This window comes from Tachypleus tridentatus, chromosome 8 (genome assembly GCF_004210375.1).
Source record: "Tachypleus tridentatus isolate NWPU-2018 chromosome 8, ASM421037v1, whole genome shotgun sequence".
Lineage (NCBI taxonomy): Eukaryota > Metazoa > Arthropoda > Merostomata > Xiphosura > Limulidae > Tachypleus > Tachypleus tridentatus.
The window spans coordinates 127414341-127429544 of NC_134832.1; the positions used below are offsets into that span (position 1 = coordinate 127414341).

At 33.9% G+C, this 15204-nt stretch overlaps 1 protein-coding gene across 2 annotated transcripts in view; it reads left to right on the plus strand.

Annotated features, from left to right (window-relative positions):
• The window catches only part of LOC143223451 (DNA-binding protein RFX2-like), an 84542-nt gene extending 70224 nt beyond the window's left edge, over positions 1–14318 (plus strand). For both annotated transcript variants that reach the window (XM_076451451.1, XM_076451452.1), the window contains exons 15-17: positions 1049–1257; positions 3423–3576; positions 5814–14318. In XM_076451451.1, coding sequence (XP_076307566.1) covers positions 1049–1257; positions 3423–3576; positions 5814–6125 — 675 coding nt within the window. In that variant the 3' untranslated portion in view covers positions 6126–14318. The remainder of the gene's footprint in view (positions 1–1048; positions 1258–3422; positions 3577–5813) is intronic.
• The last annotated feature ends 886 nt before the right edge of the window (positions 14319–15204 follow it).

The following is a 15204-nucleotide window of genomic DNA, read 5'->3' on the forward strand; positions in this document are numbered from 1 at the left end:
ATGTATTGGAAATAACCAAAACCTATTTAAATGTAGACAGTTTTAATGAACAGGAATTTTTCTGAAATTCAGGGCTATGGATTGTTTAATGGTGATATAGTACTAAAAAAAGGAAGAAGTAGCTTTATATCTAAACTTTGAGTTACATCCTGATGAAGATGGATAACATCTGGGCACAAGTGATCATTACTGTATTAGGCTTGATGTTTTGTTGGAAATAAGAAATAATGAGATTTTTGTTCCAAATTTCAAAAAGTTTGAAGAGATAAGACAAAAATTGTCTGTTATGAACTGAGCATCTGAATTAACTTTGATCAGTATCTTAAACTATCCATGTAGTATGCTGTTGCTAGTGGCAGGTCAAATATGATTTTAGAATATATCTCCAGAAATATTGAATACAAGTCTAAATAAGCTATAATTTCACCACATAGATCATTGTTTAGGTCAGATTGGGAGTATTGCATTCAGTCTTGAGCTTGTACCCTATAAAGGGCATTGAGTTATTGGAAAGGATTCAGTGGAGGATTACTAGGATATATTTGGAATAGAAAGGTTTTCATACAAGGAGAGCCAAAAGCTGCATTTGGAGGGGAACTAATTAATGCATTTAAGATTGTTAAAGGAACTAATGGTGTTAATGCATCATCTTGATTTGCCCTTAAAAGTGAGAAATTTAGGACTAGGGGATACAAATGTAAATTTTGGCAGGGTAGGAATCATCTTCAGTTAAGACAACTGTACTTTTTCTAACATTTTGGTTGGCTCTTGGAATGAATTACCTTAAAACATGGTGGATGCAGTTAATTTAAAGAAGATATATTTTCTTAGATTGTAATTATATATACATATATATTGATGAAACAAGTGAACTAGTTTAGCTTCTCAGTCGATCACTAATTGCACTGCTGGTAAAGTCTAAGTTTATTCTTGTTGAATACATTTTTTACTATTAAATTTTTGCTAGAAAAAATACACTCCTAATAGTTTCAGAAAACACAGGAGTACCATAGTTTTAAAGTAAATGTTCAGATCTGTGCTTAAATAGGAACAAGCATCTTGGGTCTGTCAATGTGAAGATGAAATGGTACAACATCTAGAACAAGACTTCAAAATGACTCTACAACAACAAAATTCTCTTGAACAGTGGGCAGCTTGGTTGGAAGGAGTTGTTAATCTAGTCCTACAACCCTTCAAGGGAAAACCTGATTTTCCGAAGGCTGCTCGTCAGTTCCTTCTCAAGTGGTCCTTTTATAGGTGCGTAGTAATAGAACATTTATATTACTAAGTAACTTCCGTTTGACTTCTTGACATAATGAAAGTCAATCTTTATGAATGCTGTAGTTAGGTTTCCTTAGTCACAGCAGCCCATTAAGAAATGTTGTCCGTAATAAAATGTACATAGGTTTGACATCTTACTAATAGATAAATTGTAACATGAAGCCTGAATGAAGGACATTATAATGGTTTCTTGTTAACATACTCTTCAAAAAAAGAAATGCAAAAGGGATATTTTTGTTATTTTAAAGAGAAATATATGTAAGAACTTTACAAGCTCAGAGTATGTGATGTTACACGTGTTAAGGCACTGATTATCAGACCAAAATAACAATAAAAGTTTTGCACTTTGAAAACGGAGGAAAACATCGGATTTTTCGCCAAAACACATGCGTGTCCAATAAATTTGTTTGAGAGATCTGCATGTTCTGCAAGTGCAACATATGCAAAATCCCTATAAAAGTGACAGGTTCTCGGTTTCCATAGCTCAGTGTTAAGCCACCGACACGCAATACAGTTATGCCAAGACTGACTGAAGCACAACGCAACAACGCCATTGGTCGCTTAGAAGCAGGCGAATCTCGACCAGATGTTGCCAGAGCTGTGAATATCCACCCAAGCACCATCACAAGGCTATGGAATCGTCATTAACAACATGGATCAACTCGTGACCGTCCACAATCTGGCAGACCTCGTGTGACCACGCCCGCACAAGATCGCAACATATGGTTACGTCACCTTCGGGATAGAACCACCACTGCGACGTCTACTGCCTCAACCATACCAGGGCTGCGTAGGATTTCCAATCAGACCGTACGCAATCATCTACGAGATTCATAGGCCCTATGTGCAACCCATCATGGTGAACGTCAACGACGTTTTTTAACATGACAACACCTGTCCTTACACAGCCCGACTCACCACTGTCTTCTTGAGACACCACAACATCAACGTTCTTCCCTGGCCCTCCAGATCAGCAGATTTAAACCCCATCAAACATCTTTGGGATGAGTTGGACCAACGTCTGCGATGGCGACAACCTCAACCGCAGACTCTACCTCAGCTTGCAGCAGCTTTGCAGGCTGAGTGGACAGCCATTCCACAGGATGTGATTCATCATCTCATCGCTTCCATGGGCAGGAGATGCCAAGCAGTTATTGATGCTCACGGGGGGCATACTCATTATTGACGTTGAGTGACGTTAAACTTCAACTAGTGAGTGTGGACTTCGCCTTTGCAGACTTTGAATGTTCAGCAGTGAATGTGCAAAGTTTCACACATGTCATACAGAACTATCCGGAATAAACTTGTTAACAATTTGTCTCATATTTTGCTTTTTGCATTTCTTTTTTTGAAGAGTATATTTAATTTTTACTTTCTCTGAAAGTGATTGCACTGTATAGTTTGTGTTTTATATATTTGTGGCCTGCATTATAATATATATAGGGTTAATAAATAATTTCATCATGAAATAGATTTGGTAGAAAGATACTTTTAAATAACAATTTTTATCCCTACAGTCATGTATTTCACAGAAAAAGTTTAATATAAACTAATGTGTATATCACATAATTTTAAATCTTTAAATTTAAAACAAATACATGTAGAATATAACAAAAATTAAGCCTTTTTTATGCTAATATTGAAGTGATTAAACACACCAGTAAGTTTAAACAGATGTTTGTCATACATTCTTATAATACTAAGTGAGTCATGATGAAGAATGTTTTAATTTTATGTTTTGAGCTGTTCTGGATTTATGAATTTTATATTGTTTCAAAAACAAAATCTGAAATCAACCAGTAGATTTCTTATGTCTATTGAAAAGACCAAATTTCCAAATCGATGAAAAATCATTTATTAAAAAATCACAGAAAAAATCTTAATTTCAGTATAGAGTTTCATTACAAAATAAAAGCAATTATTATTTTAAATGTGTTGTGTTTATCCACTAACAGTATCTTTCCAGTTTATTTGTTTAAGCCATCTTTTTAAAATTAATAGAAAAAAAATGATAACTTATATATTATTGTGTAGAGTTATCCAGCCTGAATATATGTTACCTCAAAAGTAGATGTAATGCAGGGTTTAGTGTGTAAAGTATAACTGGTTTAGAATGGGTAAAAGTGTTGTTCTTTCTTCAGCTCCATGGTTATCAGAGATCTCACTCTTCGTAGTGCTGCCAGTTTTGGATCTTTCCACTTGATTCGACTTCTTTATGATGAATACATGTTCTATCTAATAGAACACAAGGTTGCAAAGGCACTGGGAGAAACTCCAATAGCAGTGATGGGAGAAGTAAGTAATAATTCCAGATACGTACAATTAACTAGCAAGCTACATGTAGAAAACGTAATCTCAGAAAATCCCCTTCAGAAACTCTCTGTCTTTATCTAATAGTTTTAGTTGCCTCTCTATTAAAGTTTCCATGAAAACTACATGTAGCACACACACTTTGATTCTTTAAGTATTTTTAAAAGAGTTACTAATGTATAAATAATGTAAAATGTATAAGAAGATATACAACATTTTAATAAAATTGTAAGCAACATATGATAAATATAATCTGATAGAGAAACAGAAGTGATTTACCCATGTGGCATAGTCATCTTTGATTAAAATTATAATAGATAATAAACGTATACCAGTTTACCCATATCCAAATACTGTATTCCATCTGATGCATACCAGCTGATTTTACTCTAAGAGTTTTTGCATATCGACAGACCTCCAAACTTCAATATATATAATATTTTATTATCAACATCCACAATAAATACATACTGAATTGTCTAATAATATGGAAATTATTTTCCTCTTCTTACTTGTAATGCTCAAATATAACAACAAGAGTACTGGAATATATGTATTTTAACACAATGTGAGCATTAACATACACAAATCAGTACTCTGTCCCTTATTTGAAGGTTATGATCACAAGTAGTACAACAAAAGTATTGAAATACAAATCAATACTCTGTCCCTCTTACATGAAAGGTATGGTCACAAGTGGCACAACAAAAGTATTGAAATACAAGTCAGTACTCTGTCCCTCTTACTTGAAGATTATGGTCACAAGTGGTACAACAAAAGTATTGAAATACAAATCAGTACTCTATCACATCTAACTGGGAGGTTATGACTGCAATAGGTACAACAAAAGTATTGAAATACAAATCAGTGTGTACTGCATCATTTTCCAATGGTCTTTTTCATATAAAATTTCTTTATTTGTGAAGCAGAAATTGAGAACATATTACATTCATTTTCAGTTTATTTTTCATTAAAGTGGCATACAGGAAAAACTTGTAAGTTCTTTACCAATTATCAGTAGAAGCATAATAAAAAAATACATCAGAAGACAGAACTGTTATGATTTAACTTTTATAATTTTGTGTTTGTTTGTTGCAGAACATAAACTTGCACAATTTACTGTCCCCATCACATAGGTTAACCCTGTATTTTAAGAATTATAAACCACCAACCTAATCACTGGATCACTGAGAGCAGTTGTCATAAGCATTATGATATTAGTTATAGTTAATAGTGCAGGTTTTTATGTCATGATTTAATTTGAATTAAATTTATTTGAAGTTGTACTGATATTTTTTAATATTATTATTATGAATATTGTATTTATATTTTAGCAACTTTTTGATTTTTGTTTTAGGAAGTTACAAGCATTTTGACTCGTGTATATATACTTTAACTTTTAAAGGCCTCTAAATGGAATAGTTTGTGTGTGTTCACATCTTTCTCAGTGTTAAATCTCTTTTTGTCTTGCAAGCAATAAAAATGTCAATATGCAATGTGAATGTGTATCAAAAGAGTAACCCACTTTTGAACTGTATTTCAGTCAGCCATGTGATAGGTACACAGAGAATATCAGACTTTTTGCAAGGTGGTAGAAATTTTCTAATCTAGTGAAAAATTAATTTTTTAAGTTTAAACAGTTCTGAAAATACTTCCAGGCGTATATTTTGCCAGAATGGTTGCTAAATGCTAAATCTAAATAACCAAAGAACAGTTGGAAAGTTGTAATGTACTTTTGGTTAACAGATCTAAATATTCAATTAATGCAAATGTTCTTATTAAGAATTTAGTGAGATCCTATACCATTTAGAAAAATGAACTGGTACTATATTTGTTGAAAACAAAATGGTTTATGCTGGCTTAAAACAAACATTGCTCTTCGTAAAATAATCATTCACTCATAAGGGAAGCTTCATAAACTAGCTTACTCCTTCACTTATTCCTGTTTGTTAAAAATAAACCTTTTTCCTGACTTGTTTTTATATCGTGTTTTTTTTTACAGTAAATGTGCACTGCTAAGTTACAAGAGGATGCACATTACTGTGTGTTTGTTTATTACATGTATCTATACAAAGAATTAGTATTTTAGTCACCAGACATCTTATTAATTGTACAAGAAAGTACTACATGTGTATGTTTAAATGCATATGTGTGTGTGTGGTTTATTACATAATATTCATGTCTTTTATATCTATAAATGTGTATATTTCTGTGTGCTTTAGTTCATTGGACTAGGAGTAAAGCATGACATGGCAGCAGCGTTTCCAACATTACACAGGAACTCCACTGATGCTGGAGAAAATGGCTCTTCAGAAGCTTTAACAAGCATAGAAATATTACCCAACAACTCCCCTCAGAGTAGCAGTTGTAGCACTGGAACCTATAGCAATGGGCTGAAGGACTCATCTTCAAGTTTAACTTCCTTTCAACATGGTCTTATTGTACAAAGCCATTTAGATGTCAGTGACAGTTTGTCTGAAACAAAAGACCTTGAAACAACATTGGCACATAGTAACAAAACCAAAGACATGTGACATTTTGTTAAGTTAGTGTGACTGTAATAGGAAGGAATCAGTTCTTAAATTAAGACACCTTCCAAAACTGATTATCAGGGAAACCTTGAATACAAAAAAGATATTCACTCTAGTGCCACACCAAAAGTTACCTTATTAGAGATGTATTTTTCTGCACAGGATTGTCCTCCATGCATTGCAGATTTTTCAATTTTGTGCTCTTTTGGTAAGGTTTGTAATAGAAGTGCTACCTGTTTTATGAAACTGCAGGAATATTAGTGGAATTTTAAAGTTTATATACTGAAGAAATATGAATTTTTGAATTCTTCTCATGGATAGAGTGGTGGAAATTTCTTTGGATGTTTATTTGTGCAATTACAAATTACGTTTATATATTACAGAATATTGTGACCTAAATACCAAACCCCATGTCTCTTTTGTTTTTGCTCACTTTCATTGCAGGTACATTTTGTCCACAGAAATTATTTCCAATATGGTACCTAACTCCACTCATAAGATGAGTTATTCTTGTTCAGTGCTGCCCTCTATATGTAAACTTTATTTTATTATGATGGACACAAGCCTTCTGCTTCCCCCTATTGGAATGAAATGATTCAAACACATATCTCTCATATAGATCATAATGTATCACTTCTGCACCAATAAGAGTGAGACATATTCACATTACTCTACGTCGGATGTGACCTCCTCTATACATCTCTATTGAAATATCACTTCTTGTGTGGCAGTGCTTCTGCTTGAACATGTTTCTTTGTTTGTTTCAAGTTTCACGTTTTTCTTTAATACTGACAAAGTGACTTTCATTTATCTTACTTCCAAGTTTTTCACTTTAATTTTAACCTAGTTTACTACAAGCCTTGGTATTTATACTTTTGATTTTTAATTACATCTTCTTACCTATCATATGTCTCATGCCCCTTTTTTTATATGAGCTACATAACCATTCTTTCCATCACTCTATGGTTTTTTTCTCCCTCCCCAGATATTTGATCCATGCTGACCACTTTGCCTCACAATTAAGTGGCAAATTTAATGTGCCTCAATCCTTGTGGATTTTGGATTACCTTACCCTTGCATATCCTTGTGCAGACTGTCCTCTTCTAGACCAACAGTTGATAGGTTCTATTTTGTGTGTTTGATATACAGCCCCTACATCTCCTGTTAGTCTGGCACATGCCCAATTTCCTGCCTTCATCGTACCCTCACAACTCTTTTATGGTATCTCTTCCCAGCCATCTCTTTTTCTGAAATCCTAAAAGATTTGTGGGAAAAATTCTATCCTTTCTTTCCTTCATGTTGGCTCATTTGTCTTCTTTATTTCTGGCTTTTATGGTTTATTTGCTGTTTGGACTTTCTAGGTCATGATATGACCTTAATTTGCATCTGTTTTCTGTCACCTTATCTTTGGGATTTATATATGACCCTATTTCTGCATTGCAGTGTATTTGACATGATTCTTGAATCCTTGGAATCAAGGAGTAGCATTACTACATCAACAGTATACCCATTCCATTTTTCTTGCCCATCTATGTCAGTTGAAGCTCAATATGGTACCGTTTACAGTTTCCCATCCTTCCCCTATTCAACCTTTACTTGTCCCTTCTTTTGAGGTGCCTTGTCATGTAGTTTTCTTTAATAATGCATGTCAAATCATCAAGAGTATTGGTGACTGCCTGGTAGGAGCTCGATTTGCTGATTTCCTTTCTCACTGGTGCCCTTTAATTATGGATCGTTAAGTTTTTCAAGTTTTATTACAAATATATCTGTGATCCTGTTTTTTTCCCAACCTTCTGTGCCTCCTATATATGTTTTCTTCCCTCCACCTCAGGATCCAATGAATGGCCAGTATCTGTTTGAGAGAGTTCAGGACCTACTGATCTCAGGAGGCCATCAAACCTGTTAAACATCCTTCACCAGGTTTTACTTCCAGACTCTTTGTTGTTCTCAAGAAAACCAGGGTTGGAGGCTTATTATTAATTTTTGCATGCCTCAATTGAATTATTCCACTGAACCATTTTACTGTGAAGTCATTTCTCACCCTTTTGGATGGCCAGAGCCTTTGCTTTCCATTTTCATACTCTGGAGCTGTAATTCCATCATCATATTGACAACTGCCTTCTTCTGGCTCTTTCCAAACTGGAATTAGCCAGCCATACTCATCAACTCCTTAAAGTGGCTGCTCAGGTTTAGTGGTTAATTGAATTGCAGACATCCTTACTCTGTCCAACCCAATATCTTGTCCATTTGGACATCTTTTTTGATGCTTATCTCAGTTGAGCCTAACATTTTCCCATATAACTTTGTTTCATGGAATTATCAGTTCACCACAGTCTTTTATCACCCTAAATTCCTGCTCATGAGGATTATCACATTTGTCTTTTGTGGATGTGGTCTTCAATAATGTCACTGGTCGTGCAAATATGCAATCCTTTTGGTGGACTCTTCACTATCAATGGAACTTTGCTTAGGATCCCTTAGCAGTTCCTGTTACCCCTCTTTATACTCTGATAGTCAATCTGCTTTGGTGACTGGATATGACCCATACATCAGCAACACATCCATTCAGTGCTGGGATGCATGGGTTACTCACCAAGTGACTTCAGGTCTTTTAACTGTCAACGAGAAGTCTGCATATCAACATCCTCAAGGTTATTGTAGTTTGTTAAGCTTTGACTCTCTTCCTTCCTTTCACCACACATTATCTGTTCTGACAATTCAATATAGATGCACTCAATTGTACATTACCTCACTTTTGGTCCCTGGTTCCTCATCCTTGGGGGCTCTCGCTTTTGATGCCTTCAACCAGAATTGGTACAATCAGTTTCAACATATATATTCTCTTATCCAATTAATTCATTGGGTTGTCTCTCTTATCCACATAAGCCTGTGTAGGGTCCTTCTTATTGCTCCTAATTGGCTACTTCAGTTGTGGTTTCCGTAATTACACAAAATGCAACTTTCCCTTTTGTACTTCTCCCCTTGGCTCCTTCCTTTCATTGTCAAACTCAGTCACCAGTCCTACATCCAGCCATTCACATCCTTTTTCTTCTCGCCTGGCTTTTATCTGGTACTTGATGAAAAGATCAGGTTTTTCCCATCAAGTAGCTTTCCTTTTGGCTCATTCTATAAATCCCTCAATGGAAGTGTATCAGTAACGAGGGAAGGGGTTCCACAAGGTCTGCAGTTGGGGTATTACTTGCACACTCACTAAATGTGGCTGAGTTTCTTGCATGGCTTTTCAACTTGGGGCCTTTTTTCTCCTCGCTCTTGATTTATTGGCCTGTTTTATCTCATACCTTTCATTTTTCCAGATACCTTTAAGTTTCTGTTCCCCTTGTCCTTGTCATATCACTGCACTACTTCTAGATTTGTTGTCTCCCTGGACAGCCTAATATTCCAGACTGAGATACAAATGTGGTCTGCCATTCCCTCACCTTACCTCAATTTGAACAACTTTGCTCCAGTTCTATGTTTCATCTTTCCCTTAAAACATATTTCCTTCTCTTAGCTTGTAGATGTTGAATGTTTGATTTGTTTGCCATTGACTTTTCATGTATGTTTTACAACCAGACCTGTCTTCTTCTTTATATAGATCATTGCTTTCTCCATAAAACCTTGGTGCTTATGGAAAGTAACTTTCTTTCTGCCTGTTTCCCTTCCTTCTGTTTCTCATCTCTACCTTCATCTAAATCCACTTAGACTTCTATGTTGCTGTATTGCCAGCACAGCTTCCTTCCATGATACTCATTCCTGACTTTTTTTTTCCTTTTACAGTCTTCCTCTGTTCATGCTCTTTTTCCTTCTACCCTCACCAATTGAATTCAACTTTTGATTCACTTGGCATATTCATCCTTGTCTTCTACCCACCATAATTTTTCAAGGTCTTTTCATTACATTCAACACCTCACCTTTTTCTTTGTACCTCATCTTTTTTGCCTTTGGAGGAAATCCTAAATTCAGGCACATGGACTACACTTGATATGTTCATCTCACATTATTTACATAATATCTAGGTTTCTTTATTAGCTTTTCACCTGTTTGTCTGCAGTCTGTGGCAGTTCTTCAACCTTCAGTGCAACATTGACTGAGTAAGTTTATATTCATGCTTTCTTTTCATTTAAAGGATCCTTGCTTCATATATTTAGTATATAGACCCTGTTCTATAGCGAGTGGTACCTGACCACATGTTCTTTAATTTGAAGTCTGTACTGTACAGCCATGTTGACACATGCTTTATGTTCTATGGCTTTACAACATTCACTGTTTATAATCTTGCCAGTTACAGACCATACCACCCATGGACTACATGGGTAAAGCAGAAGGAGATAGCTGCTTTACCCTGCTGTGCCTTGTATTGAATAACTCAGTATGGTCTTCTTTTCAAAATAGGGTTTTGTGGTCACCCGTGACACTGTCTCATTCCCCTGTTTCTTCAAGTGGAGCACAAGAGTTCTTACCACTTTCCAATTCCAAACCTCTGGGGTGTTTGATTATTGAGGCACATTCCTGAATGGGTTAAGCACAAAGATGGCTATAAGCATTCGGTTCAGAGTATGGCTGTGGTGTCCTGTCAGTGTAAATGACATGATATTTTCCATTATGCATTGTAGAAATGCAAAGGAACGAAACATTAAATTGTACTTCACTCTTTTAATTGGGAGCCTTTATTGTACTAACCCCACATGGATGTCTGTACTCTATGGCTGGGTTTTGATTTTAGAGTGAAACCAATCAACATAAGTCCTCACATATGTTTATGATTTGCTGTATTCCTCCCTCGGTCCTACTCCTTGTATGTTGATAATTTTTTCAGTTTTGTCCTTTGTGCCATCCATCTTCTGCCAAGGATGTCATTGCTTTTTAGAATAGTTCCAATCAGCTTTGCTGTTGGAGGAGTTGATTTATATTATGTACACATTCTTTTGATACTGGTTGTAAGGTCTTGGATTGACAGACCAAAGATGTCACGTGTGTCATGCTCAGAAGTTGGAGTGGTTCTAGATTCCACTGCAGTCTATTAAACTTGACATGGCATTATCCTCTGCTTGGATATTGGCCCCCAGCTGCATGGGTCTTTGATGTAGTTGACTTACTCAGTATAGTGTGTCATGTCCTAGCCACTCTACATTCAGAGACACATCCACTGATTTACGAACCTTTGTACTTTGTAGGATTAAGTTCTATATACATTTCATGTTTGGGGTCACTATTCTGCCACAGTTCTCTCTCACTTACATGTGCTTCTTTCTTTTTTCTCCATATATACATATTTCATAGTTCAGAAGTGGTGCAGTTCCCCTCATCAGACTCTCTAATTTTTAGGGGTTTCCTTCCAACACTTTTAGGAGTTACTTCTGCCATTCCCTTACATTGGTCCCACATCCTATTCATTGTGGGATTCCAGCTAATCTTGTGAGAGGAGGTATCATATTAGAAGCTATAATTTTCCTATACTGAAAATACTTAACAAAACCATTGGTAAGCCTGATACCAATATTTTATTTGTACCTATAGGATATTTTTCTTACACTCACTTTTTCTCTCATCAACTAAACACCAACCCCTTACATATGACCTTCCCACTTTCCTAGATAATAATTCTGCAACTCCAAATGTCACCAATACTGTAATGTTAATACAATGCTAGTTGTGTGGAGACTTTTAAAACATTGAAGCAGTAGTCATGTGTGTTGTGTGGTTACATATCATAAATTTATCATGTTTAGGAGACTTAGCATTCCAATGAATGTTGTTTATGGTATGATGTTAATACTGTAGATGTTTTTTAACTGTCAACATGGATATGGTAATTTTCTTTATCTTGATGTCAAAGAGGTCACAGAAACATGGTATTGAAATTATTGAAACAGAAATTAGAGCATTATTTAGGTGTTATGATCAGCCATAAATTATGAATTTTTTAAAATGTTTTGTCTACTTGTGAATACATAATTGTTATAATGTTTTTTTTTGTATTGTTTGTAACAAAACTGATTTAGAACTTCAGGGCTTTCAGTTTATCAAGCAGTTTTCAACTAGTTAAACTTAGATCATTTAGTCAGAAGAACAGTTCACTAAACAGAAAATAAATGGATAAAGCAGAACAAATTTATAGTCATAAAAAATAACATCAAGAAATGTGTTTACTGTGATGAGAGTTTATTTTTTATAGTATCCACTAAACTTTACTTACACAACTAGCAAATGAGCTACAATTACAAATAAAGTACCAGGAAAATCGTTTACATTTAATATTATCATGCACTTGGGTTTCTTACACTTAAATTTATAAAACCTATTTTTAAGTGTCTTATTTCTTTATTTTCACTTTGTTTGACATATACAAGTGAATTATTATCTTAAAGAATTTCACCTGCCTTTTAGTTGAAAGATTCATTCATCTCAGATTGTGAACAGGGCTTATATTCATGTTTCTTCTTACAGACAATAAATATTTATGGATATAACCTGTTGTGCCTTCTGAAATAAATTTTCTAGTTAAAATAATACAGCTGTGATTTTCTTTAACTGAATTGTCTTTTACTGTGATTTTCCATTTCAGAAATATTTTAACAATAACATTGCCCTTTGACTTTTTCTTTCCAAAGATTTGCAGTTAATTTACAAACTAAGCCTTAAAACTTTCTCTCATTATAATTTGGAAACATCTTAAGAGGTTTTACTTTAAAGTGCTTCTTCAGATTTAAAAAAATTAAACCTAAGTATGAAACTTTAATATTTGAAATTATTAATTTTATTATCAGTGTTTGAGATGAAAACAACATAACGTTTATATTATCAAAGTATGTAGTAGGCTAATGTAACAAAATCAGCTTTTTTTTCCTTCTAAAAATTATAGTTTCATATTAAGGTATATTGAACTTATTAAGGAAAACAATTTAAAAAAAGTACAACTTATAACTATTTACAAGTAATAACGTTAATACTTTATACTAAAACTTCTTGGGTGAGTTAAAAAGATATGTGAAGATGAATGAGTGTGATGTTTATTAATACTCTGTTGCATAACCAGTTAGTTACCAACTGAGGACCAACTAGTCCTGATCCCAAATTTTCATGGTTCTTTTCATACATCATTAGTTTCTGAAATTACGTTTTCCAAAGAGTATACTTCAATAATGATATTCTGTAGCAGAAATGTTGGTTTTTAGAAATTTCTTTGTGGGCCCAAACCTGTCAAGTACTGGCAATCAAGAACCTTTGGTGTAACCTGTTTTTGTTTTCTTTATGATGTTAAGAAGACAACTAACTCATTATTGGAGCACTAATATTGTAACTAAACAGCATATTAATTGATAAATAAGTAATATGCTGGTGGATTACAGTTAAAGCCACTGGTTGTTTAAGTGAAATATTTAAAGTAGTTTACCCAATTAATGAATCATCATATTTTTGTTTCATGTTCAAGGTGTTATTTTTCATCTAAATTTGTATTAATACTTGCAACAGCTTTGGAAATTTGTTGGGTTAATTCCATTAAACAGTCAGTTACTTGTATTAATTCTGTAAAAATTTGTTTAGAAACCTGACACTGTTGATGTAAAGTGTAGAGAAAGTTGTGTTTATTGCCATTAACTGAAATAACTATCTAAATTTTCCTTATTTTTTTATGTATTCTTGAAACCATTGAAGCTTTACTTCAACTTAATATGTCAGAGCTGTAAAAACTGGTGTAAAAATTAATTTTGTTAGTTATTTTGTGTGACTATATAAATATAAAAATCTGGAAGTAATTAATTTCTCCAAATGAGTTGTCTGTTCTGGAAAAATGTGCTATTATTTTAAAAAAATTAAAAACATTTACCATGTTTTTTTTCTGCACCTCTTGCTAACACAGTTGTATGTGTTCCGTGTAAGATTAAGACAGTTGATTGTAATGTTTTTCAGTAGAGGTTTACATAAATCTAAGAAAAACATATCAAACTTTCATCAATCACAAAACCTTTTAGGAGCTTAAATTTATTGAAAAAATAAGAAAGATCATGTAATAATTTTTCAGAGATCAAGCACTACGAGATTTACAGTTTTTAATAATGTAATGATGTTACAAAGTAGCCAACACAGTATAAGAAACTATATAAAACTACTTAACAAGATGTAGTTAAAACTGATGGAATGAAGTTTTAAGAGTCATTTAAAGAGTATGTTTAAAATAAATGTACTGTTTATCAATGATGTTTATAAAGTGCTTTCATTACCTGTTACCTTTTAAGCATCTACTCTTAGTGAAGGGCAGATAATTTTCTTCTAAAACATCCATAATGTTTACTCTCAAATTATTATCTGGTTTGTATATCATTCACTACAATTGAAATCCACATATGGCATCATATTGAGTCAGCTTAATGTTTTTCCCAGAGCAAGCAAAACTAACTATGTGAATTCACTCATTTTTTTATGTACTGAAACATTCAAGAAGAACAGGAGACCTGCTGCTACTTCAAGGCTATCCAATCCAAACAAATTAAACTACATATTTATATCAAACTTAAAGTCGACCTTTATCATTCAAGTATTATTGAGCCTTCCCTTAAATTAACTGCATTCACCACACTTAAAGGTCAACTACCTTGTTAGAAAAATAAAACTTGTAGCTGAATAAGGCTCCTACTCTGCCAAATTTTATATTTGTGTTTCCTAGTCCTATAATGCTCACCTTTAATATGGAAAAAAAGATAATAAGTTAACACTGTCATTTACTATAGCAATCATAAACACCTCAATCAAATCTCTAAGTCTTCTTTTTTTTAAGGTAATACAGTTTCCAAGATTTTAATCTGTTCTCTTGTTCTTAATTGCCTTTCATTTATGTAAATCAAAAAGATTAAAGACCCTAACACTGAGCCTTGGGATAACCTCCTCCTTGTTGTGACTGCATCTCAACACATATACACTCGCATAGTTGTGTTATCGTATTTTCTTTGATATATTATTGTTTCAACACAGAGCCATAGTCTGTACAGTGCAGCAAATATATTAGTAGATATCTTATTCAAGATATCTAAGCAAAACTGTTATTACTCAAGTCAAGAACCTGTGTTAAAGCTTTCACATTTCT